We start from the raw sequence: 26236 nt of genomic DNA, 5'->3' as shown, positions 1-26236 counted from the left end.
AAATGGCAATCAACTTCAATGTGTTTTGTCTGCTCATGGAAGACAGGGTTCGAGGCAATATGAATGGCAACTAGATTATCACACGTCAACTCTAGAGGCCGAGAATGTGGAAAACCTAGTCCTTTCAGCACATTTTTCAGCCAAACAAGTTCACATGTAGTGTGCATCATAGCCTTGTAATCTGACTCAACACTTAACCTGGCAACCACAATTTGTTTCTTACTTTTCCAAGACACCAAATTACCACTGACTAAGATACCATACCCGGTTGTGAATCATCAATCGGAAGGTGACCCGGCCCAATCTACATATGTATATCCCTAAATATGAGAGTGATCCTGATCCTGATACAAGATATCTCTCCCTAGTGCACCTTTGAGATATCTCAAAATGCAAATTACTGCATCCTAGTGACTTGTTCTCGAGGAATTGAGAAACTGTCTCACAAAACTTGTTGCGAAGGATATATTTGGTCGGATGACTGTGAGATAATTTAACTTTCCAACGAGTCTCCTATACTAACCTATTAGGCAACAAATCACCCATGCGCGTATCAACAGGTTTGGATTCCAACAACTCTGTCTCATCTAAAAGATCAAGAACATACTCTCTATGAAAACACAATTCCCATACGAGATCTTGATACTTCTATACCCAAGAAGTGCTTCAATGGCCCCAAGCCTTGGTTTGAAACTTACTCTATAGGAAAAGTTTTAGGTCTTGGATGCCTCGATCATCATTACTAGTAATCACAATGTCATCCACATACACAATAAGCAAAATCCTACCAAATGGAGTATGATGATAAAAATAGAGTGATCTATTGCACACCAAAAAAGGCCAAACTTAAGTACTACAACATTAAAACGGCCAAACCATGCCCTTGGAGATTATTTTAATCCATACAATGATTTCTTAAGTCGACATACTGAGCATGTCTTCCCCTGACCAACAAACCCAGGTGGTTGTTCCATATATACCTCCTCATGAAGATCACCATGTAGGAAAGCATTCTTCACATCTAAGTAATGTAGAGGAAAATGACAAGTGGTGGCTAAAGAAATCAACAAATGTATTGAGGCAAGTTTAGTGACCGAAGAGAATGTGTCTCAATAATCTAAACCATACACCTAAGTATATCACTTAACAACAAGGCGGGCTTTCAAACGAGCCACAGAACCATCAAGATTGACTTTCACAGTGTACACCCAGCGACAATCGACCACAGACTTATTAGGAGGAAGAAGTACCAAATTCAAAGTATCAATATCATGTAGTGCACGCCTCTCTTCAACCATTGCATTCCTTCACTCCGAATGGGATAGGGCTTCAGAAATAGATTTTGGAATAGCAACGAAAGACAGAGTACTAACAAAACAGTAATAAAAGGGTGACAAGAAATCATAACAAACAAAATTTGAGATTGGATGTAGGGTACAAGTGCATTTACCTATTCGAGCATCTATTGGAGGATCAACATCATGGGAAATAAGATCATTCGACAAGGGAACTAAAGGCACAATAGTAGAAGCTAGAGGAGGCACTTCCCCCTTGAGTCGCCATGTGTATACCTGCAGATTGGGATGATCCAAGCAATTAGAAGGACTCAAAATGGATGAAGATGTAGGAGGATTGGGCACAAATACCAAGTTTGGATCTAAAAGGCAAGGTAGAGGAAGAGACTCATTAAGGTCAACAGAACTCAAGGAATCAGAGTAGCATGGTGCAAACTCAAAGAGAGTGACATCAGCAAAGACAAAAAATCGATGTAAAGTAGGACAATAACATAGACATCTTTTTTGAGTATAGGAATAGCCCAGAGAGATACATTTGATAGCACGAGGATCCAACTTATCCATTCCTGAAGTTAACTGATGGACAAAGGACACACAACCAAATATATGAGGAGGAAAGGAGAACAAAGGAGTCTCAAGGAAGATAACTGAATATGAGATTTTACCGCCAAGGTTAGATGATGGCATTTTATTGATGAGGGAGCAAGCTGTGAGCACAACATCACTCCAAAAAACTTGGGGACATTCATTTGATATAATAGGGCACAAGTGACTTAAAGAATGTCTGTTTTCCACTCTGCAACCCCATTTTGTTGTGAAGTGTGGGCACAAGAGGGCTGATGGATCATATAAGAGCTAGTCATATAAGTATTGAATTGGGTACTAAAGTACTCCTTAGCATTATCACTACAAAGTATCCCGATTGGCATATCAAATCGAGTCCTTATTTGGGAACAGAAAGCACAAAAATATCATAATACTTGGAACGATATTTCATTAAATATAACCAAGTCATCCTAGAGCAGTCAAACAAATGTAACAAAGTACCGAAAGTCCAACTTTGATGTGACCCGACTAAGACCCCAAATAACAAAATGGACTAGCATGAAAGGACTAACCACTTGTTTGTTGACTCGAGAAGCAAAGGGGACATGATGATGCTTGCCCAATTGACAAGACATGCATTCGAGATTAGACAAAGAACTCAATGTAGGAACTAGCTTGTAGTTACTCGGAAAAATAATAATAAAATAATAAAATAAAAATAATATTAATTAATTAATTAAACATTGTTGAATTGATTTGATTATATATATATATATATATAATGTTAATATAAAATAATATAATATTATTATGTTAAGTTAGTGGATGGAATATAATATTATTTTGTTAAGTTAGTGGATGGAATATAATATTCTTTTAATTGTTAAAGTGTATATATATATATGTACATTGCAATCTAAAGCTTCCTATTGAATCTGAGATTTAATTTCAATTTAGGGAGTCCAGAGAGCTCCACGCCAGGCCATCTCTTTCTCTCTCCTCGTGCTCTCCCACTCTCTCTAGATTTCTCTTTCATCCGTAAGCCAAATCGACGATTAGATACCACCACGAGGATCTAGGGATGATTCTCTACAAATCTAGCGGAGTGGATTTTTCGGTCGTCGTAGGCATAGCTCCAAGGCTCAGGTAAGGTTTTGGGAATTAGGTGAATTTGTTATTTTTGGGAGTTTAATCATTTATTTAGAGTTTATGGGCCTTGGAAATGTGAATGAGATTATTTATCTGGGAATGAATTGATTGAACTGGGGATTTGATAGTTAATTATTTTTTAAAAAAAAGTTTAATTAGTTAATGTTGGAGCGTGTGGACCTAGAAGAAATTAATATAGCTATTATTCTGGGGTTGAACTGAGTAAGTTAGGGTTTCTGGAATATAGGATTTGGGTGAGCACCGCAGACACAGTTTTGGGAACCCTGCAGGCGTGGTACAGGAAACTATGGTAAGGGTGTTATTTTAAGGTTTATTAGCCATGTGATGGCCTGGACTTGGAAATATTAGAATATTAGGTATTCGGGAATTGAACTTATTTAATTGGGATTTTTGGAGTACAGGGTCTCATTTTCCGTTCGATTTAGGCAAAATCCTGAGGAGCAGGTAAAGGGAATACATTATAATAGTTTTTTCTATTAATTTTAAACCGGTTAAATTCGAGTATACAATTCTATATGCTTATGTATAATTTTCTGAACGGTTTAGGCATTTGGATCAAAAATGATTTTGATTATATATCATATTTGGGAAAAACCGTGTGGCATGAAAATAACTTTCATAATTAAATGGTTGTGAGTACTGCTTGATTACGATTATTGTTTGCTTGTGATTACTGTTTGGGTTGCAAATTCTGATTGGTTGTGATGCAGTTTGGATGAATAAATACTGTGAACTTGAATGCATTGATGTATTTACATGAATTGCATGTGTATTGTTCTATGGTTCATGTAAATTGCGATACAGCGTTGGCAGTGGTATGAGGAGATCGTTATATCGTACCTGATATAAATCTCCATATAACGATGGCAGTGGTATGAAGAAGTCATTATATGAGCATTTATATTAAGGGGGGTAAAACATTGGCAGTGGAATGGAGAGTTTGTTCTACCAATTTACTATGAACGAGGTTGTGTGTGTGGATTTGTAACCTGTGTGGTTGGAAAGCTTGTGTAGTAACCTGTGTAGTTATGAGTCCTGTGTGGATGTTAGTCCTGTGTGGACTGTATTTCTTGTGGGGATATGGACCCTGTGTGGGTGTGGATGAAGTGTGTGTGTGTATCCTATGTGGATGGGTTGTGATATGCGTGTATATGTGGATCTCTGTGAAATGAATAGTATTGGATGTGTGTAAATTTAATTACATGAATATTTATGGCAAAGTAACACTCTCCGCCCAAGGGCTTACTGAGAAGTGAATGCCCTGATTAGTATCAGTTGTGGCTGCACCCAAATAAAAGGATAAGGTTACAAACGGTATCCAAAGCAGACAGGTGCTACTTGTATGGGCGGGTAATCACCCCAATCTTCAGGAACTTTTGCTATAAATATTGGCTTGTTTGTGTGACTACAGTATGTATGCGTTTTATTGGTTGTTGTTGATTATTAAATGACAGTATTTTATATTTTATTAAAACGCTTCTGCCACACACTGTTATAGCTTATTTCTTCCTTACTGAGAGGTGTCTCTCACCCCGGCGATTTATTATTCTTTTCAGGTCCTTCAGGTGATCGAGCTTACAAAGCTCCAGGGCAAGGTTTAGTTTTATGAGTGGTCAAAAGAACAGATATTTGTAAAGTTCTATGTTTTTTTTTTTTCTTTTTCTGGTTATGTAACATGGAGAATTTAATTATACTCCTTTATGGGTTTGTATATATGTATATAGTACTCTGGTATTTTATTTGAGATTATTTAATTAGTTTTGCTGCGCGAATGGTATCAGAGACGTGTGATTAGTCTCATCACACCCCGGGCCGCACCTGGCGGGTTTGGGGGCGTTACACATAGCAATTTCAACTTGTCCAAGATGGATGACCAATGTGACAATGGATTTGAAGTGACGAAGCTACGACTATGCAGGCAATGGGAGGAGAAGTCAACTCAAAGTAGTAAAATCCATGAGCCTCACGTCATGCTTCAATTGTCTTTCTCGTCTTTAGATCCTGAATAACCACAGAATCAGGAAAGAATGTGACAGAACAATTTAGTGACATTGTAAAGTTGCTAACTGACATAAGATTGAAAATAGATTTAGGAATGTGAAAAGTAGAAGAAAGACATGGAAGGAGTAGGATTTATTGTTTCGATACCCTTAACAGCAATAGTGGACCCATCAACAAGGGTAACTTGAAGATTTTTTGGATACTAAAGATAAAAAAAGAAGTTGGTTGCACCTGTTATATGGTCAGTGGCAGCAAAATCGATAACCCAAGGACTAGTAGGAAACATACAGACTGTAGGATTACTTTTCTAGGCAAAAGACCCGATGTTATAAGATGCTTATTGAGACGATTGCTACTGTAGAAAACTTGAACACTCCTATGATATGGTCACAATAAGCATTTCACTCAAACCATTGATTAACGAAGGAACCATACTTTTGGGATTTGCAAGCTCCATCTCAACATTCACAAACTCAAACCAATGACCATAAGATTAATTGCTGGAACAATTGGGAACGGTACAAGGTGACCAACCATGAACAAGTCACAAATAAATCAGTACAAGATTGACATGGCACCAAGAAACTCAAACACAACCCCAAGAAAGCAACTCATAGTACTAGAACAATTGGAGAAGTGAACCACTAAAATTACCATGGAGAAATCGCCAACTAATTTATATAATACTACCACAGCCTCACAATAAACAGCTTATGAGCACTGCCACTGCTCCAAGGGAGTCACCAAAGACTGTTAATACCAAACAACAACTAACAAATTACCACGAGTGCATGGTCACAACAAAGCTTGGATCCTTGAGCAAAACACACATCAAACAGCTTGATATTTTTATATATGGAAGGAATTAGAACATTAAATAAAAAAAAAACAACAAATCCCACTGTTTCAGACCCAGTAAACTCAATAACCATCGATAAACTGCTTCATGAAACTTCAAACAACCATTCCTTGGGTCCCGCACACGAGCAATTAAAAAAGGTGATATCTTTGGGCAAAAAACATCATGAAAAACTCCAATAACATGTTAATAGAGGGATTGGATCACTGATGGATCATTTCAGGTCAAAACCATGCCTGAAAGTGGCTTTATGCACTGGCGTGTGGGGTTGGCCCTGGCAGCCTTCATCCAGTGCATGAGGGTGCATGGGGCACTGCCTGGAGGTGGCATTTCAGTGGGCGGCAGATTGGCAGTCTGTGGGTGACTATGGTGTTGGTTTTGACAAATCTATAGTGGATTTTATGTTCTTGAACTGGCAGTGTTGCCCAGAAAATTCTAGTAACTGGTCTGACTTCCTGCCATTGCTGGCAGTTTTCTAGGGTTATGATATTGCTGAAAAATCTTCTATGATGATAGACATGCTGCAGATTTTGGGTTTTAGGCTTTGGTTTTGATGGCGGTGGTAACACTTAGGGATTAGGTTTCAGAATCATGTTCTGATACCATGTTGAATAATTGGGTAAAATGGAAGACCTAAACTCAACAATACGTCTCTTCCTCTATTTATAATATATGTCAAGTAAAAAAAAGAATGACCATAATACCCTTACTAATTTACACTTATTAAGAACCAAACTCTAAAAATCAATAATAATGCTAAATGACTAAATAACCATTAACACTAACGTTACTAGGATATTACCATCCTAATCTCCTAATTTAGGACTAATAAAGATTCTACTTAAAATATCATGAAAATATAAAACTAAAAATACAAAATTTCTAAAAAAAAAAATCCCAACTTCTTGAATTTGAATTTCAAAGCAAACTTCTCATACTCCCATCACATGCATCTTAATACTTCACAATTATATTTTACAAGAACCCATAAAGATTCAAACTTTGAAGTAGGCAGAAAGAATTAAGTACAATCGAACTCAATAATGTTTCAATGAATACTGATTACTGACCAAAAACAGCCATGAGATGTAAACAAGAGAATATGATCAAAACAGACTATGATAGCAACAGTTATTTTCCTACAATTTAAAAATTATACAATGCTTGCCTGCCTCTCTATATACAGTTCTCAATCCTTAGCTCCCACCAGTTTACAGAATTATTTTTCCCCCTTTTGTAAAACAAGTTCTTGCCAAGCAGGCATCCTCTTAAAGCTTCACAAATGCAGAGCACAACTCACATGCACAATCATATTTGCTTGCCTATTAACTTCACTGCCATGACTGCTATCAAGAATAAATTGGGCAATGTGGAGCACTAAATAACATTTCTTGTTACAAGAAGCATCAAGGAAAGAGCTGACCTGAGCTTTCAATTTGATAAGTAAATTATCAATTGCTGAATTTGTGTATGATGTAAGCAAGATGGATGCCCCTCTCATCAACAATGCCTTCACAGCATGCACCATAGTGGATGTCTTGCCTGTTCCAGGCATTCCTAGAATTAAAGCATAATCCTTTGCTGTAAGAATCTGAAATATTAGAGTTGAAACAATTAAGAAACAAGTAAACACGATTAGTCTGAAATCTGCTAACTAGCTAGATATAGGATATAGCTGACTTCTAAAACAAAACCAGAAGATGAACTCAATCAAGGATGAGGACCAAAATTTATTAGTAACCTTGAGTATGGCTCGGCGCTGATCATTATTCAAATTCTTCTCAGACCATACATAAGATATTGCTGGATCTTGACTAAATATACAACCACTGTCAAATCTAGGAGGCTACAAATAAAGTATTAGAGTGTGCACCCATTTGAACAGTAACAACATTAGCATGATCACAGTGGATTTTCAAGAAATGTAGAAGTTCAGGGACACGTACTCACCTCAAGGTCAACTATCATCTTCCTGAGATGGGAACTCTGCTCGTTTTGAAGAAAAAGCTGAACAAGGTTGAATCTTCATGAACAGAGACAAGCATGAACTTCAGGTACATTACAATCATGCTTCAAAAGCACCTGATTTTAAAAATAAGAATTTTTTCTAATGACAGTTGACAACAAACTCTTATCAGGTGATTACCTCATAAGAGCAAATGAAGCTATGGCTTCATCCTTGTCAATGCGCCAAACCTGCTGAAGAATATCTCGTGCTTCCGAAGAAGGATGGCTCCTAGGAAGCCTTAAGCGCTTAGAAAAAGAAACCTAGGAGTTTTAGGCAGAAAGTGAAGGAAGATGATTGTTAATTGTTCCGCCAAAAAAAAAGTAATATGTGCAGATATACACCAAATATTATACTTACTGAAACATGAAAGCGGTTGATATCTGTTACAACCCCACTTGCCACCGCTAAGTGGATAGATTCAATGCTAAGGATCTAAATAAAGGGGGAAAACAAAAATACTATAATTTCATTAAAAATGAAAAAGAAACAGTCTGATACAGAACTTTATAACAATACAACTTGTGAACCAAGAGAATGTGGATTGAGGAAATACTTGCAAAATTCATTAAACTGCAAATGATGAGCACAAAAACTTGCCAAACATGTTTTATAACTCAAAATTTCCATAGACAGCCACATTGCAATAAGTAGTTCAAGTAAAACAAAGAAGATGAAAAGTAAATTTGGGATCCAAATCAGCCCTGAACAGAGTAACACTAAAAGACAGATAACTACATGTTGCCAACTAAAATATGATGAGAACAGAATGCATAGAAGATGCATCAGGAAACACTCAAGAGCTCCATTCAATCCTATTTAATCTTCATATAACCTTGTTTTGAATGTGTGATCACAGAAATGTGACAAAAAAGTGAAAATCAAAACATCTTGTCAAGCAAACAAATATGAAGCCTATAAATCAAGCTAGAGACTTGCGGAAAACACCTTTTGAATCTGGAGACTGTTGAAAAAAGCAAGGGATCTATTGGTATATTTTATTATATACTAGTTCTGGAGGTCTTTCTTACCTTATCTTTTGTTATTCATAAATAAAAGGAAGCAGGGGCAATCAAGAAGATGGTTGACCTTCCATTTCTTTTTCTTTTGCTGGTTGCAAAAGGCTTCAAACGAAAACAAAGTTGATAGGAAATGGTTGCTTCTGTTGCTAAAATAAATTCCAATTTGACTGTCTATTATTTATGAAGGAAAAACCCCCTTTTTTGTTTTCCCTGTAGTAAGATGAAGGGAAAGCTTGCCAATTGAAGAAGCTCTGCATGATCAAAAATAGCCTTTGAAGGTTTATTTTGAGAGCTTTAATAGGGCACTGAAAAGGCTTCAATGCATCCATAATCGTGCAAACTATACTTATCAGAAATTAAGATTAAAGAACTTTGCCCTTTTGGGAGGGTCAGAAAATCCTGTGAGGAGCAACATACAAGAGATCACAAACTAAAGAAATATTTAATAAAAGGAATTCAAAATAAAGATTTGGGTTAGCTTAGATATTTTTTCAACATTGAAAGAGCAAGATCAAGTGAGGGATCTTTACATGTAAAAAAGTTGTATATTCTTGACCTTTTAAAGGACTCTCAGCAAGTAGTGTACAACTAGGCAAACAATTATTGAGACAACAAAGTGATATTGTGGGTGTGTGTGTGTGTGAGAGAGAGAGAGAGAGGGAAAGAGAAAGATGTAAATTATTAAGAACAAATTTAAAATTCAGAATATTTTTTTCTCTTTTAAAAGAAAAAAAAAAGATCCAGAACATGTACAAGAGACATCACAAACACTTCATGCAACATTCTACATGTGAATTCAGAATAAACTAAAGCGCATCCATATTGATGGAGAAAAGATGAACAAATTTGCAAGCGTGTTGACATGACAAAATCCATACCACATAGTCTCCAGCTCTAAGTGTGCAATCTAAATCATTCACTGGAGAAGGTAAAGCACTCAAAGAATCTGCACGGTCGTCTTTCTTATCAAGATCAGGCAAATCTTGACGCAGAAAACGATAAATAAATCGATTGTCATTGACAGGCTTCTGAGGGAGTTCACATGAAGAATCAAGAACGATCGATGGAAGGCAATTAGTTGAATAATCACTCTTCAAACTATGTGAATGCCAAATTCTTTTTTTTGCAACCTGAAACAAAAAATTAGTACCACATGAATTTTTTGGGGAATAAAGATGAACATGGTCCAGAGATTTCAAAAATTGGCACCTGCATTTCTTTGGCTTCTAAGTCTATCAAATGATTCCAGTGTCGAAGAAAAGCACAATGAGCTGTTGTCAAGTGGTTAACATTTGACTCAAATACATCACCCAATCCACTACTCTCTATGCTACCACCATGTACCTACAACATTAGAGCATTACAGTCAGTTATAAACTTCTCATTTAATATTGAAACATAAATTTTGTTTGGCTTGTGTTTATAAACAAAGAAATCTATCTATAGTAGAATGAAACACAAAAGAGGGCAATGCATACTCCAAAAACAACAACAACAACAAAACCAAGCCCTAAGTCCCACTAGGTGAGGTTGGCTATATGAATCCTTTTCCGTCAATTTATGCGATCATGGACCATTTCTTTTGACAAATTCGGGACTATTAAATCCTTACTCACTATCTCCTTCCAAATTATTTTATATCTACCCCTACCACTTCTACTGCCCCTCACAGTAACTAACTCACTCTTCCTCATTGCACACTATGTGGCTTACGTTGCAAGTGTCCATACCATCTGAGTCGTCATTCTCTTATCTTATTTTCTATAAGAGCTACACCTAACTTACCGTGAATGTCCATTCCTTAATTAATCTTTCAGCATTATACCACTCATCCATCTAAGCAATCTCATCTCGGCAACTTTTACTTTTTCAATATTTAGTTTGTTCATCACCTAACATTTTGATCCATGTAGCATAGCTGGTCTTATGCCGTCTTATAAAATTTACCTATTTTTAAGGGTATTCTACAAGCTAACAAAAATAAAAAAGAAACATAAAAATCACACACACAGAGATTCACACACATGTATCAAAATATAAAATCGAAGAGAAAGAAGAGCTCATTCAGGTGGCTAGAAAAACCAGTTTTTCAGCTCCAAGTTTAGCAAATAGAAAGACAAGGACATGTCTTAGTAAATTTTTATGTTGTTTTCCCTCTTTGTTTGAGCCTAACATTGATCTTCAAATTTCTCCAAATGACCCCTTCCATTTGACAAGAGTTTCAGACTCCCTCCTGAAAATTTGGCCTCCAAAATCCTTAACATGCCCTAGTCCAAGGCCAGTTATACTCATCTTCCTTAAAACCCACTGTAACTTGTCAATTTTCAACAATGAAAACAACGTGAACCTTCCTGCAAATTCTGATATGTAAATGAATACATGAACTATATTGATCACCTTCTGATCAGATTTAGAAGCGTGATAAACCCCCATAAAGATATTGCTTATCCTTTCCGACTTGAGATCGAAAAAGAATTGTATGCAACGCCATTTAATCTACGCTGATGGCCATGGTAAACTTCCTGAAAGAGGACTTCACAAGGAGACACTACTAAGGGAGGATTACATCCTTTCTGTAGGATAAAGGCTTTCATGCTGGAAAAAATTATTGGCAGTCAACTATAGGAGGAATGAGAGACACTGCAGTTATTGCACCTTTTACACAACATACAGTCCTTGATGTATTTTACTTATGATATTTTAGTTCTAAATCTTGCATTATCTAAATTTCATAAAAGAAATTCATGCTTCACGGCATAATTCCATTATTGTTTTTAATTTAAAACAAAGAAATTTCAATCGAACTTTTTGTACTTTTTATGCCTCGAAATTTTAGTAACAATTGAAATTTAAGACCTTGTTTGTCACTGCCATTATCAACGTCATTCTTTTTTTCTTTCTAATTAGTTCTTATAAACTACAGATGGAGTCTAACCAAGATGAGCCTTCTTCCATTGATTCTCTTCATAACTAAACTCAAAAATTACTTATCTTAATTGCCATCAAAAATGATTTAATATCTCTTTTTGAAAATAAATGAAATCCTTCTTCTACGATAGTGCCCTTAAACAATACAACAACAATGACAAGCCTCAAGTTCCACTAGGTGGGGCCAGCTACATGAATCCTTTTTCGCCAATTCACCCAATCCAGAGCATTTTCCTCCATTAGATTAAGGGCTATTAAATCTTTCCTTACTACCTCATTCCAAATAATTTTAGGCCTAGCCCTACCTCTTTTCATGCCAAAAACCATAACTCACTCCTCCTCAAAGGTGCTCTATTAGGCCTGCACTTTAAATGTCCAAACCATTTAAGTCGCTCATTCCTTATCTTGTTTTCAACCAGTGCTATGCGTAAATTTTTGCAAATATGTTCATTTCTTACTTTATCTTTTAATGTTAAACCACTCATCCACCTTGGCATACGCATCTCAGCAACTTTCATTTTTTGTATATGTTGTTTCTTAGTCGTCCAACATTCTAAACCATAAAGCATAGATGGCCTTATAACCGTCTTATAAAGCTTTCCTTTTAATTTTACGGATATTCTAGGATCACACAACACACTTGACGCACTCCTCCATATTACCCTACTTGTCTTAATTCTATGTACTACATCTTCTTCAATTTCCCCTTCATCTTGCATAATAGATCCAAGATATCTCAATCTATCAGTACTATTAATCTCTTGATTATTCAGTTTAAACGTCTCTCTATTACTACTCCTTACATTACTGAAATTACATTTCATATATTCAATCTTATTCCTACTTATCCTAAACCCTTTAGACTTTAATGTGGCTCTCCAAAGTTCTAGCTCAAAATCCACTCCACTCCTACTACAATCAATCAATACCCTATCATCTGCAAACTACATACACCAAGGGATCTCACCTTGGATATTCCTAGTAATTTCATTAATTACAAAAGTAAAAAAACAAGGACTCAAAGTAGAACCTTGATGAACACCTATTGAGATTGGAAACTCTCTAGACTCTCCTCCTACGGTCCTAATGCTAATCACCACTTATCATATATATCCTTTAATGAACTCTGTATATCTACTGTAAACTCCCTTCTTTTCTAATACCCACCAAAGCACTTCCCTAGGTACTCTTATCATAAATTTTCTCTAGATCAATAAAAATCATATGCAAGTCTTTCTTCTTTTTCCTAAACATTTCCATTAAACTTCTTAAAAGATAAATAGCTTCTATTGTTGATCTCAAGGCATAAAGCCAAATTGATTTTCTGAAATCTTCGTTTCTAATCTTATTCTAAGTTCAATTAATGTTTCCCATAATTTCATTGTATGACTCATAATCTTAATTCCACGATAGTTATTACAGTTTTGAATGTCACGTTTGTTTTTTATATAGAGAACTAATGTACATTTCGTCCATTCTTCTGGCATTTTCTTGGTTTTTATAATATTATTGAATAGAATAGTTAACCAAATATTTTCTTTATCCCCTCAACATTTCCAAACTTTAATTGATATTTTATCTCTTCCTATAGATTTTCTATTTTTCATCTTTTTTAATGTCATGTTAACTTCATGGATTCCAATTTTATGAATAAATCTCCTATTTTTAATCTTCTCTTCATTTGTCACTTCCAAGTTCTATCTTTCATTTTGGTTTTCATTGAACAACTTATCAAAATATATCCACCACCTTTCTTTTATGTCGTCTTCTCTAAACAAGACATTATCATTCTCGTCCTTTATACATTTTACAAAACCTAAATCTTTGCATTTTCTTTCTCTAGCTCTAGCAAGTTTATAAATGTCTTTTTCTCTTTCTTTTGTATCTAGCTTATTATATAAAGTATCATATGCTCTATCTTTAGCTTCATTGATAGTCCTTTTTTTTTCATTTTTTCTTTCTTCTTTATATTTTTCAAAATTTTCTATATTTCTACAATTTTACCATATTTTGTATCGATTTCTTTTTGTCTAAACGGCTTTTTGGACTTCTTGATCCCACCACCAACTTTCTTTACCACCAAAGTATCTTCCTTTGAACTCATCTAAAACCTCTTTTTGCTATCCTTCACCATTTTATTTTAAACAATATTTGCATCAACCTTATCCTCTATTGTCCAATCACACTCTTTGTTCATTTTATCTTTGAATTTTACTATATTATCTCCCCACAAGTTCCACCATCTAGTCCTCTTGTTTTGATTTATGATACTCCTTCTCTTCCATTATTTAATATGTATATCTAATACTAAGACTCTATGTTGTGTAGCCAAACTTTCACCTTGAATAACTTTACAATCCTTACAAGATTCTAAGGATTGTATTGTACCCACTCTTGAAATTTATTAAGTGTTCTTCTCTTTTTATAAAACAAGTATTCAATATAACCAAACCATAAGACATGGCGAAAGCTAAGATTGTATCACCGGACTCATTTTTATCTCCATATTCATGGCCTCCTTTTATACTCTCACACCCTATATTATCTGTTCCAATGTGGGCATTGAAATCAGCTCCTATGAATGTCTTCTCAGACTTTGGAATCCTTTGTAAAATACTATCCATATCATTTGTCATCTCAAATTTTCTGCCAAGTGTTAGGGGGTGACAACGTAATGGGTTAAATATTTTTTTTGGGGGGGGGGGGGGGGGGGGGGGGGGGGGGGGGGGTGTGGAATGGTTTTACATGTATCCTCCAGGGATTTATAATGGATATCAAGTTACTTGTGTTATGGCTTGTATGATTGTCCTCTTAACTAAAAAAATAAGTAGTCCTATTTATCATTGAGTTTCATTGTCTTGGGTTGGAATGTACCCTATTGATCTATATGAATATCTTGAGTATGAGTGTCTCTTGCCTTCATGATCTGTTGTTGTGTGTATTAATGCTTTCATGGTTACGAGTGATTTTCAAGACTTATCTAGTGCTCATGTCTGCAGGCTTGAACGCATATTATCGGCTGACTCGGTTGGGGGAGAGCCTTCGACAAGTGTCGCGTGGCCCTTAATTGAACCTTATTTGACATTCCGTGACAGTTGGTATCAGAGCATAATGTGTGTGAGCACCATGAGTAGTAAAATGAGAACTTCAAAGTCTATAAAGACAAAGCGCATTGAAGCACTTGAGGCAAGAGCAACAAAACTCGAAACCTTGGAGATGAGGTTCTTTGAACTCCAAGGGTTTGTGATGGAATTGTCAAAAGAGAAAGGCGTGCCAATAGAGTTTGAGGCCGCCAAAGAAAACACTAAAGGAAACCTCTATAGTGTATCTGAGCTTGAAAATAGAATTGTGGAACTTGAGAGATTCATTCCATGTATAAAATCCCTAGGGAAAAGACCAATGGAGCTTGAGGTCTTCCAAAGGAACATTGAGCAGTTGGAAGCCTTTGAGAATAGGCTGAAACACATTGAGGGGGTAATGTCGTCCCTTACATCCCAAGGGAGAGCTAATAGAGCTTGAGGCCTCCCTATGGATGTTAACTGACAATTTTTATTTGCTTGCAAAAAATGTCAAAGAATTGATTGGCACCCTGAAAGAGGATTGGAAGGAAGTGGGCAAGCCTCGAAACATAATGGGCCAATTTCAGAACGACTTACAAAGTTAAACGTGGTGGTACAGATGTCTTGAAGGCCGATAACCAATACCATTACGGGGTTTCGAATTAAGGTACCAGAACCTAAGTGTTATGGGGGTGCTTGAGATGCAAAGGAGTTGAACAATTTTGTCTTTCACCTAGAACACTACTTTAAGTGATCAAGGATCGAACTAGAAGAGGATCGAGTTAACATTGCAACAGTATATCTTTCTGAGGATGCTAAGTTGTGGTGGAGAACCAAATGTGAAGACATGCAAAACAATGGGTATAATATCAAAACCTGGGAGGGACTGAAACTAGCTCTGAAGGCACAATTTATCTAGGAAATGAGGAGTACATGGTGCGTTGCAAGGTGTATAACTTACAGCAAACAAGCTCGATAAAAATTTATGTTTGAGCGTTCCAGGCCCTAATGCTTGACATCAAAGATATGGTGAAATCTGACGGAGCATTCAATTTCCTTCGAGGACTCAAAACATGGCCAAAAAATGAGCTACAAAGGCAAAGGGTTCATGACCTCCCCTTAACTATCACAGCAGCCAAACGATTAGATGATTTCTCATACTTGACAATTGACCCTCACAACAGCTGGGCGAATAGATGTTTACTCAGATAGTTCTCAGAAGAGGAACATCCAACATCCGCCAATTATGTATAGAAATCCAAAAGGGTGTATAGACCTACAAGCGAGGGAAGTGACAAGGGATCTAATAGTTTTTCGAGAGATAAGGGACCCTTAACAACTAGAGAGTCGAAGGGCAGAGACACAAGGGATGGGGTGTATAGACCACCAATTGCTTCTTATCTGTGCATAGGGCCCCATCGTGTAGAAGAACGTCCAAAACGAAAAGCCTTGAATGCCTTGAAAGCATTCCAAAAGGCAACAAAAGCCTCAAAAACAGACTTAGGAGAAAAGGGAGGTATGGTGGGAGCTTTAAGGCTTTTGGGAAATCCCTGAGAGCCTAATTAGCGAGAGGGATGTAGGAAGAACACTTGCAACCTTTCGTGAAATCCAAAAAAAAAAATTGTGTTTCCATATTAGATATAGATTAATTTTGCGTTAATTTGATGAAATATTTTGCAACTAATTAAGTCCTGTTGAGATGGTGACAAGTTAACAACCAACTCTCCCACACACTTTTGACGGCCTATGCGGTGGACATTACCTGAAAGCCTACCAATTCACAAAGAACCGTGCAGACGAAGGGTGACGACCATGACAATTTGAAGATGGAGACCTCATGCTTGGAAAAGTACAGCCCGAAAGACTTCCAAGACAATACAAAGACCAATCCATCCAGTACTTCACATCAACAACTTAAAATCGTCCCATATTGACGAAGAAGATATGTACAGATAGAAGTCCAGGAGATCACTGTAGTCAGAGACATAGAGGAGATCCTTGCCGAAAAAGTCATCAACGATGAAAGTCATCAACAACAACAATACCTAGTTAGGTAAAGAAGGGTGGGAGAACTGGAGAAGAAGAGAACAGTTGGGAGAAGACACAAAACCTCTAGCTTGTCACTCAGAAGATTCAAGATTTCATTAACTCTAAGACAACAACACCAGAATCCGAAGACTAAAGACTCCTTACAGAAAATCAATGAGGACGTTGATAAAACAAGTGGGGGAGGATGTTACGGGGTGACAATGTAATGGGCTAATATTGGGGGGGGTGGGGGAGGGTGGAGAGATGGTTTTACATGTATCCTTTAGGGATTTATAATGGATATCAAGTCACCTGCGTTATGGCTTGTATGGTTGTCCTCTTAAGTCTTAACTGAATAAAATAAGTGGTCCTATTTATCACTGAGTTTCATTGTCTTGGTCCGAAATATACCCTATTGATCTATATGAATATCTTGAGTATGAGTGTGCCTTCATGATCTATTGTTGTGTATTAATGCTTTCATGGTTGTGAGTGGTTTTTGAGACTTATCCGGTGCTCATGTTTGCAAGCTTGAACGTATATTATCAGTTGACTTGGTTGGGGGAGAGCCTTCGATGAGTGTTGCACAGCCCTTAATTGAGCATTATTTGAGGGTCGTCCATGACACTAAGCCCATTTGGGAGCATATGTACTAATGGCGTTCACTATCTCTAAGCCTAAAACTAACTTGATTGTAGTGATCTTATCCCCTATTCTTTTAACATCTACTACATTATCTTTTAGGTCTCTATCTACAATAATACATACCCAGTTTTAGGTTTCTCTTTGCCAGTGTACCAAAGAGATTTTTCTATTTCCCTGGCTTTCTCTTCTACCCATTTCGTCCCTTGAAGCAAGACTAAATTATTTTTCTTCCTAAACATTATTTCCACTATTTCCTTACTTTTTCTTTTAATATATTCCAAGTTGCTAATCTTATCTCAATTTGATGTACTAACTTATTAACCCTCTCCTTTTTATACTGACCCGGTTTATTCCCTTGATCTAGGTGATTTTGGTAAGAATTAATGATAAAGAATCTAAAATAGTCTATACACAACCCTACTCCTTTATCTGAGCTTGGGACCAGTTGTGTGTACAAAGACTTTGTGTTACACAGGTGAAGTACATGTTTGCATTTCTTTTAGCAAACTTATTTCACAAGGACAGTTTTCTAGGTTACACCCTACAAGTAGTAGAAACTACTCACACAATACAATGCATTAAAAAAATAATAATTTTAAGCATACAATTTTGAACGTGAATTCAAGCTAGACTAAAATCCACACAATAGTACTGTTTGGAAAATAAAAAATAAAACTAAATATTGTTATATTCCAAGGCTTGCAAATGAAAACACAAAAGGCAAAAATTAAGCTTAGAAATCCTAGACACAAAATCACCACAGCTAACCAACTATAGAAAAAAAAAAAAAAAAAAAAGAACTTAATAACAATAATAATAAAAGAAATGACAAGAGAGGAGAAGATCTCACCGTGACTAAAACTAAAAAAGTGAAGACAACTGCTTGAAAAATACCCTTTGATGTAGAAAAATTGATGCTGGAAACAAGAATCAATTAAAGAACATTTAAGCATCGAGGAATTGCAAGAATTCTTCAATCTACCCAAATATGAGTTGGGTCCAAAAATGAATTTGAAGCTTTGGGTCAACTAGGATTTGATTTTCTATGGCTTCGGCTGCTACATCTCATCTCTGCTGCAGGAATTTTATTGCTGCTAAAGAAAATCAATTGAAGAATATTTAAGCAAAGAGGGATTGCAAGAATTCTTCAATCTAAATTCAAGATTCAAAATCCAAGAATATTGAAGAAACAAGATTTCTCAACCCATAAAATCTTTATTGCTAACAAAAATCAATTGAAGAATATTTAAGCAAAGCGGGATTCCAAGAATTCTTCAATCTAAATTCAAGATTCAAAATCCAAGAATATTGAAGAAACAAGATTTCTCAACCCATAAATTTTTTTTTTTTTGCTTCTTCATGACTTTAGGGCTGAAGAAACAAGAATCCTTGAATTTGTTTGGGTCTTTGGGAAAAAAGAAAGGAAAGAAAGTTCCTGATGTAGGACAGATATTAAAATTTATATATATTGATAGAATTGAGAGTAAGAAGAAGAAGAAGAAGAAGAAGAAGAAGAAGAAGAAGGAGAGAAGCAGCAACAGCAGTAGGGAGGCGGAACATAAAAAGATCAGATAAGGGAAAGAACAGAACAGAACAAAGGTGAGATACAGAATCAGTACTAAATTACTAAAAGTTACGTTTTCAATTCAAATAAATTACTTTATAAGTTACAATTAAAAAGAAAAAACAAAACTAGCATCATATGAATATATGTGGCTAAATATTAAATGCTTTGCTGATAATCAAAATTAATTGTTTCAATAGATGTAAAAACTATATCTCAAGTTTTGAATTAGTTTTACTGTTTTACAAATTCATAGTTCCAATCACCTTCCTCAATTTCATGCTGAAAGATTATAAAACTCCAAAAACTCCATGCTCCCCATCAACTTCCAGACCCAGTTTTGCCACCACATTTCCTTCACAGTCACAAGGCAGCTAAAGCTCAGCACACCTTCATTCCCACACACACAATAATCAGGTCTAACAAATTTATAATCAACAATATAACCTCCAACTTTCTTGCTTTAAAATGCTTCTCCAGTTTGCTTCAAGAGACCCATCTGCAAACCTCAAATGGAGAATCGGGGAAAAAACTTCTTTAAGTTGCATATAGATGCTTATTTTCCCACTTAGGGCAGTGCCCAACTGCTGCTAGCCAATTCACACATTATCATCTTCAGTTTCTACGCCAAAACTGTTATACAAGATGCCATCAATGCAATTCCAAAATAAGGAAAAATATAACCTGTCTCCTTCCCCCTCCTGCGCCCTCAACCTCCCAATGCATGGCTGACATAGATCACTCAAGGAAGTCAATAATTCATAGGCTTGGTTTCATGAAATTCTAGCCACCACAAGGTTCCATGATAGAAACTAAAGTGGGGCAAACTAGAACCACTTAAACAATGAAGATCCTGAAATAAAAAAACTCTGAATATAGACAAATTACTACCATCCAATAGTACCATAAACAAAATAAAAGAAATCCTTAATAAATGGGACTGAACAAGGAAGAAAGGATCATTCCTGTTAGAACTAGAAGTATTTTTCAAAAATAAATGATTTCCATAGTTGCTTTGGTATTGGAATAGTATCCACAGCTAAATTGGCCCCCTTGATCTTCAAAAGATTTTAGATGCCTCAGATAACAAGTAAATTATAATTTTAGAATAAATTACCAATATATTTAACCAAATGTATCATGCTCCATTTGAAGGAACATCAACTCTAAATGAATACAAATCCATAAAAACAAATAGTCGGCATTGATCAGTTTTAATTTTTGCTTAGAATTTATGAGATCATTACCAAATGAAACCATAATCAAGGGAAGGAAACTTATTACAGCTAAATTTAATTAGCCTTCAAGTTGGAATCTACTTTCCATGCTCCTTGAACTTTAAATGGATCAAAAGTTTACCTTATGATAGATGGTACAAAATTGGAGGTGGCGACAACCTCTGCACATGCTCAGACTCTAGAAAAGAAGATTAATCAAATACATTCAAATGGTAATTAATTAGTAAAGAGATCTCTTGAAGGATGAGGCATATGATGCAAAGGTTTTGGCAAAAGCCACACCTGTAACATTGGGGGCAATTGCTGCATTGTCAATGCCTTTAGTATATCATTTGCAAGTTCATTGCGACGCATGATTAGCCCAACCAAGTCAGATCTTCGAACTGCAATTCCCTTCAAAATGACAGAGACACTCTAAATACATCTAAAATCTATAACACCCCTTCCCCCCCCCCCCCCCCCCGGGCCCAAAAAAAATTAAAAAAATAAATCAGAATAATCAAAACAAAAAATACAAAAAAAAGGCCCAAGCCTTCTTTACCTGTGTCTGATCTGTCTGGAGATAATATAGAAGACCAGAATCAATAGGCTTTAGATACCTGAAAGACAGAAAAAGAAATAGGGCTAGCAAAAGAATGCACCTTCAACAAATATAATACACTAAAAAAAAATCATTTCATCCATACACACCTCTCAGACATAAGCAGAGTGTACAGGATCACTTGGGCAGTGTGCTCCATAGCTGACTGTACAAATGACAACCATGAGTCACGAAGACAATAATACTAGGGGAGGTATACTGATTAGATTGATGGTTTACAACTTCCAAATTCCCAAGTCCCAACTATTCAGGCATTCCTTGGCACTTAGCAGTTGGCACAAAAATAACTATCATAGAAGATACTTGCCTGGCCACCGGTACTTTTCCCAGTTTTAAACTCCAGAGGCACAATTTTCTCGTCAATTTCTTCAGCATGAGGCCCAACTTTTATCCGGAGAGAAGCATCAATCATTCCTTTCAAGCCATATTTTGGGGCCCATGCCATCTCCTCAATATCTATTACCTACATTTACGACGAACCTTTTGTAAAAGTAATGCGGTGTTGTTTAAATGCAAGGAGATAACAATTAAATAGTAGTTTTTATTTTCTTGATCAGTAAAAGGAATTTAATTAAGCAACTGGAGTTGTGGTAGTGACTCTGCTGGGAAACAATTAAACAGTAGTTATTGAGGTTACGAGGACAAATTTAATGTAACTAGACTATAAATATTTTTACCATATATATATATATATATATATATTCCAGAAGGTAATTATATACTTGTAACACCACCCAAAAAAGAATTGACTATAAATATTATTAAAGAAAACTGAAAATGTATTAAATGATCATAGCTTCAATATTTTAAATAAAAGAAAAAGCCATCAGGCATGGGAAGTCACATGCATGCAGAATGTCAAAAGATTAGGAAGGGCTGCAGGTAGGTAAACTGCAAGTGCATCAACAATTATACCTGTCATACATTTAAATACTCTCACGATCTATGGACAAATATATTCATGAATACATACATACACAGAAGAAAATAGGAAAAAGATGGTTCACCTATCTGTATAGCTATAAACAAGATTGCAAGATATGCCCTACCTCAGAGATGTTGATCCTTTTCAGCCCGTCATCAGATCCAAAATCAACAGCAGGTACCTTTGAATTCTGCCAAGATTTGATTTGTTAAACATCATGCACATTGTTATGGTTCTAGAGTCAGAAAATTAGCCAAATTATAGCAGTGTCCATAGCATGGACACTATCACAGGTGTGTCCAAAATGAATGCAACATGCCTAGCATGTAGAAGTTTGGCATTGAGCAATTTCCCATCATATCATTTAGATGTATAATTATTATCATAAAGTTGAATGCATTTTTTAATTGAGCAACAAACCTAAATCCGTCCCACTTATTCTGCAAAAATGTTAATACTTTATAATTAGCTTCAGCACAGTGGTTTTACAAGGTGTGCATAGGAAACAATTTGGTAGTCCTGTCTGAAACACAATCCACTGTTTTACTTGGTGTACCTGTGAGGCTTTGAAGAGGTTTATCCAATTTAATATTCTTGGAATTGCCTCAATCAAGGTTTTCCACGTGTCAGTTTCATTTACTGCAGATTCCACAGTAGTAAACATTAGAAATTTCAACGAAGATGATAAATACAATATATTAATCACATTATCACCCAAATACTGATGGCAAGATATTAACAGAATATCCTATTAGACTAATTTGAGAGAGCACATGTTTTCACAAGTCCAATATAATGATGAACCTGGATGATGTTGCCAGTGAGAAATGGGAAATTATAGAAAAGTAGCATTTTTTTATAAATCTCCACCTCCACAAGCATACAAGCTCTCAACATTTTTCTGGAGCACAATTCTTGCATACTCCTCCAAGAAATCTTTTCTGGGAACATCCTTAATAAGCCCAGCCTACAGTCAGAATATAGTACAATTCAAAAGCTTGCAAAGTGCAAAGATAACTTACTATATAACAAATTTTCTAATTGATCAGAGTTTTAAGAGCATGAAACCTGAAAAATTTGGTGCAGCAATGTACCAATTAATGCTGCAGTTGAATGCTCACCACATTTTAACCTCTCGTCCAGGACAGCTCGCCTTGGGCAACTAAAACTAGCAGCAACCTAGCAAACATATCTAAATTTCTCAATAACAATAGAATAAGCATAAATATAGTTAATAAAAACCTTTATAAATGTTTATTCAAAGCCTTTAGAAAAACCTCAAGTTACATTGCCACATATGAAAATAAAAAACAAATAAATATTATTCAGATAAGAGGACAGTAATTACCCTGGTACCAGACACCAGCATATCAGGATGAACAACAAGAAGATTGTTTTCATGATCAATTTCGCATGTTCCCTGGTCATTAAATTCACCGATCACATGTACAGTATCTCCAGGTGCAACAACACTGTAAAACCTGTTGTGAGGGAGCAAGGAGGGAAACAATAAGAACATAATCTCTCCACTGGCACTACTTAACTGAAGCCAGCAATTAGGACAAAAGTAATTGGTTTAAACTCAAACAAAACATCTAAGGAGAATCTGGTAGCACAAAACAATACTTCACAAATAATAATTTTAAAGGTTAATAGACTATTTAAAAAATAATACAATAAGATCAATAGATCCACATAACCAACATAGCCATTGATGTAGGACGGGAAAGGGTGGCCTAGTCCTACGGTTCAAAGCACATACACTCAATACACTTTAAATTAAGAATTTAATTATTCGAACATAAACACAATAAACCAGAGGACATTTCACATGTTTTGGGATTTTGAAAGGGTGTATGATGCTGTTCTGAAATAAGTCCCAAGAGTTCTTTCACAAAAGAATCAAGTTATATGCAACAAAGATGTTTTTAAAATTTCAAGAATTTAAGTTCTATTGTTAGCAAGCAATATTCCCACAATTAATTTAGACTAGCAAGCAGTAATATTGCAATCTATGGATTCAAAGGGCTTATCAAATATGGAATTTCAGATTTCCAGCAAAGGCTTACAATATAAAATAAGGGTAGATATGTTGGATAACTTGACGCTTTTCAACACAAGTTAGTCCACACCTAGAGTCCTTTGTGCAAGCTTGTGAGATACCAATTGAACGCAGCAATGCAAATGATTGATGGTTTCCATATGGTGATATGAAAGTGCTGGCCGTGCGGATGTAACTTTTGTGGTGATCGTGAGAGTGAGGGAGGAAGGATATGGAGATGGAGTAGCTAGATAGAATAGTGGTCTCTCACCACCTAATCTCCGAGGAGAATGACGTAAGCTCTTACTACACAATCATAAGGATTGAACAAAGCTTAACAAGCTTCGCAAAGGAAATACCCTTTAATTCAATATCAATACTTTCTCTTTACACATAGTTCTTACAATGAAGGGGTATATATATAGCTAGCATGGGGGGACAAAGCATTAATAAGCTTAGCTAGTATGGGGGGACAAAGAAATTAAACAACAAACAATTCCCACACAAGCATGGGAGACACAAATAATGAAGACACGAACTTACTAGACACATTAATTACTCTTACAAGTTACTAACAAAATAAATGCTCCAACTTTCTAGACATAATAAATACTAAGCACAACTTACTAACACTCCAACTCACTAGACATACTCACAATTTCCTAACATACACATGCAAGCAAGTTGTCTTGCACGTTTACAAATTAAATACAAACAATTCGTGTCGGCCCAATGGAGTCGTGTGAGGCCCACAAGACCGTGTGGGGCTCACATGGGTCTTGAACTTGGACTTGCTTCGACATCTCTACTCGGGTCTTTCCCACACTAAAAAGTCTTCAAAACAAGTCTTCAAATAATCCATTCAAAATCTACAAACAATTATGAACCGATGTGGACATCGTGAGGTCATCCACGTGTCATCATGTCGGCAAAGGAAATATTGACATTGCGAGGTGTCACGGGCTAAGCTTGTTCAGGGCATTATGCTTGCCTATGACCGCTTATCTCGTGTGTTTGGGATGGGTTTCCATCATGTAAATACTAGTGTAGGGTTATTTTCTAGTATTTCTTTCATTGTAAGCCAAATAAGGCAGTATGACTCCTCGGTCACTTTGATGTTTCCTAGTGCTAGAGTGAGAATGGCCTAGAAAGCTCTTTAGGGGAGGGTGAGTGTTCATCAATCATTGTAAAACTCACTAGCAATTGTCAACGTGCTTAGCCTACTTGCCTCCCTCGCTAAGTACAACATGTCAACGGAGGATTTATTAATGAATTACGTTTGCTTCAATATTTACTGCTTGGTTGCCACGGCTTTCATGAATTGATTATAATTTCCGCTGCTATCTGATTGAATGTTAATGAAAGTGCTTCGTGGATGAATGTTGGTAAACAAAAGGCTGGCTAGTTAAGCAAGAGTGCTTTAGCTAGCGCCGCACGGCACTTCACAACGGTGTGGAAAAGGCGGACCGTGACATTTGGTATCAGAGCCCAAGTCGGTGACACTTGGTGAGAGCCCAAGGTTGAGTTGCTACGTGAATTCGATTGCCTTCGTTGTTGGGTTTGGAAAGCTTTGGTAAGTGACCATGGCACCAAACAATGCTGAGAGGATCAGCGTGCTGGAAGCACAGGTTGAAGAGTCAACCAACACTATGGCCGCGGAGGTGGCCCAGATGAGAGAACTTGTTGATGAAGTGAGGGGATCACAAAAACATCAAGCAGGTTTGATAGGCGACATGTCAGAGGACTTTCGCCACACTGTGGAAACTTTGCAAGCCCGGATGGCAGATCTGGATGCAAAGGTAAATGTGATGGTTCTTGCTATGGGGAACTCCAACACTCCGGGAGTTAGCAAAACCAAGGTGCCAGAACCCAGGACGTATGGGGGTGCCCGAGATGCCAAGGAGTTAGAGAACTTCTTGTTTGATGTGGAGCAGTACTTTCGCGTTGTGAGGATGGCCTCAGAACAGGCAAAGGTGGATACTGCGACCATGTACTTGGTTGGTGATGCCAAACTGTGGTGGCGTACCAAGTACAGAGAAATTGAAAATGGAAACTGTGTGATTGATAGTTGGGCAGACTTGAGGAGAGAGCTCAAGGCCCAATTCTTTCCTGAAAATGTTGAGTATAATGCAAGGAGAAAACTGAGAGATCTCAAGCATACGGGTTCAATCAGTGAATATGTGAAACAATTTTCTGCTTTAATGTTGGATATTCGGGATATGTCGGAGAAGGACAAGTTGTTCTATTTTCTAGAGGGGATGAAACCGTGGGCAAGAACTGAACTTCATAGACAAAGGGTTCAAGACTTG

The 26236-nt window shown here is 36.5% G+C and overlaps 1 protein-coding gene across 3 annotated transcripts in view; it reads right to left on the bottom strand.

Moving 5' to 3' along the window:
• LOC131166430 (DNA replication ATP-dependent helicase/nuclease JHS1) overlaps positions 1–26236 on the bottom strand; it is a 59631-nt gene that overhangs the window by 23217 nt on the left and 10178 nt on the right. For all 3 annotated transcript variants that reach the window (XM_058124971.1, XM_058124970.1, XM_058124969.1), the window contains exons 8-24: positions 23235–23367; positions 22955–23065; positions 22757–22853; positions 22443–22525; positions 22011–22076; positions 21265–21424; positions 21051–21102; positions 20902–20959; positions 20643–20753; positions 20482–20538; positions 10108–10242; positions 9777–10028; positions 8237–8311; positions 8018–8139; positions 7822–7894; positions 7613–7717; positions 7295–7462 (exon numbers count right to left, since the gene is read on the bottom strand). In XM_058124971.1, coding sequence (XP_057980954.1) covers positions 7295–7462; positions 7613–7717; positions 7822–7894; positions 8018–8139; positions 8237–8311; positions 9777–10028; positions 10108–10242; positions 20482–20538; positions 20643–20753; positions 20902–20959; positions 21051–21102; positions 21265–21424; positions 22011–22076; positions 22443–22525; positions 22757–22853; positions 22955–23065; positions 23235–23367 — 1858 coding nt within the window. The remainder of the gene's footprint in view (positions 1–7294; positions 7463–7612; positions 7718–7821; positions 7895–8017; positions 8140–8236; positions 8312–9776; positions 10029–10107; positions 10243–20481; positions 20539–20642; positions 20754–20901; positions 20960–21050; positions 21103–21264; positions 21425–22010; positions 22077–22442; positions 22526–22756; positions 22854–22954; positions 23066–23234; positions 23368–26236) is intronic.

Source organism: Malania oleifera, chromosome 10, assembly GCF_029873635.1.
Source record: "Malania oleifera isolate guangnan ecotype guangnan chromosome 10, ASM2987363v1, whole genome shotgun sequence".
Lineage (NCBI taxonomy): Eukaryota > Viridiplantae > Streptophyta > Magnoliopsida > Santalales > Ximeniaceae > Malania > Malania oleifera.
Note: the sequence above shows the minus strand (reverse complement) of the source record. Positions and strands in the feature narration are given on the sequence as shown.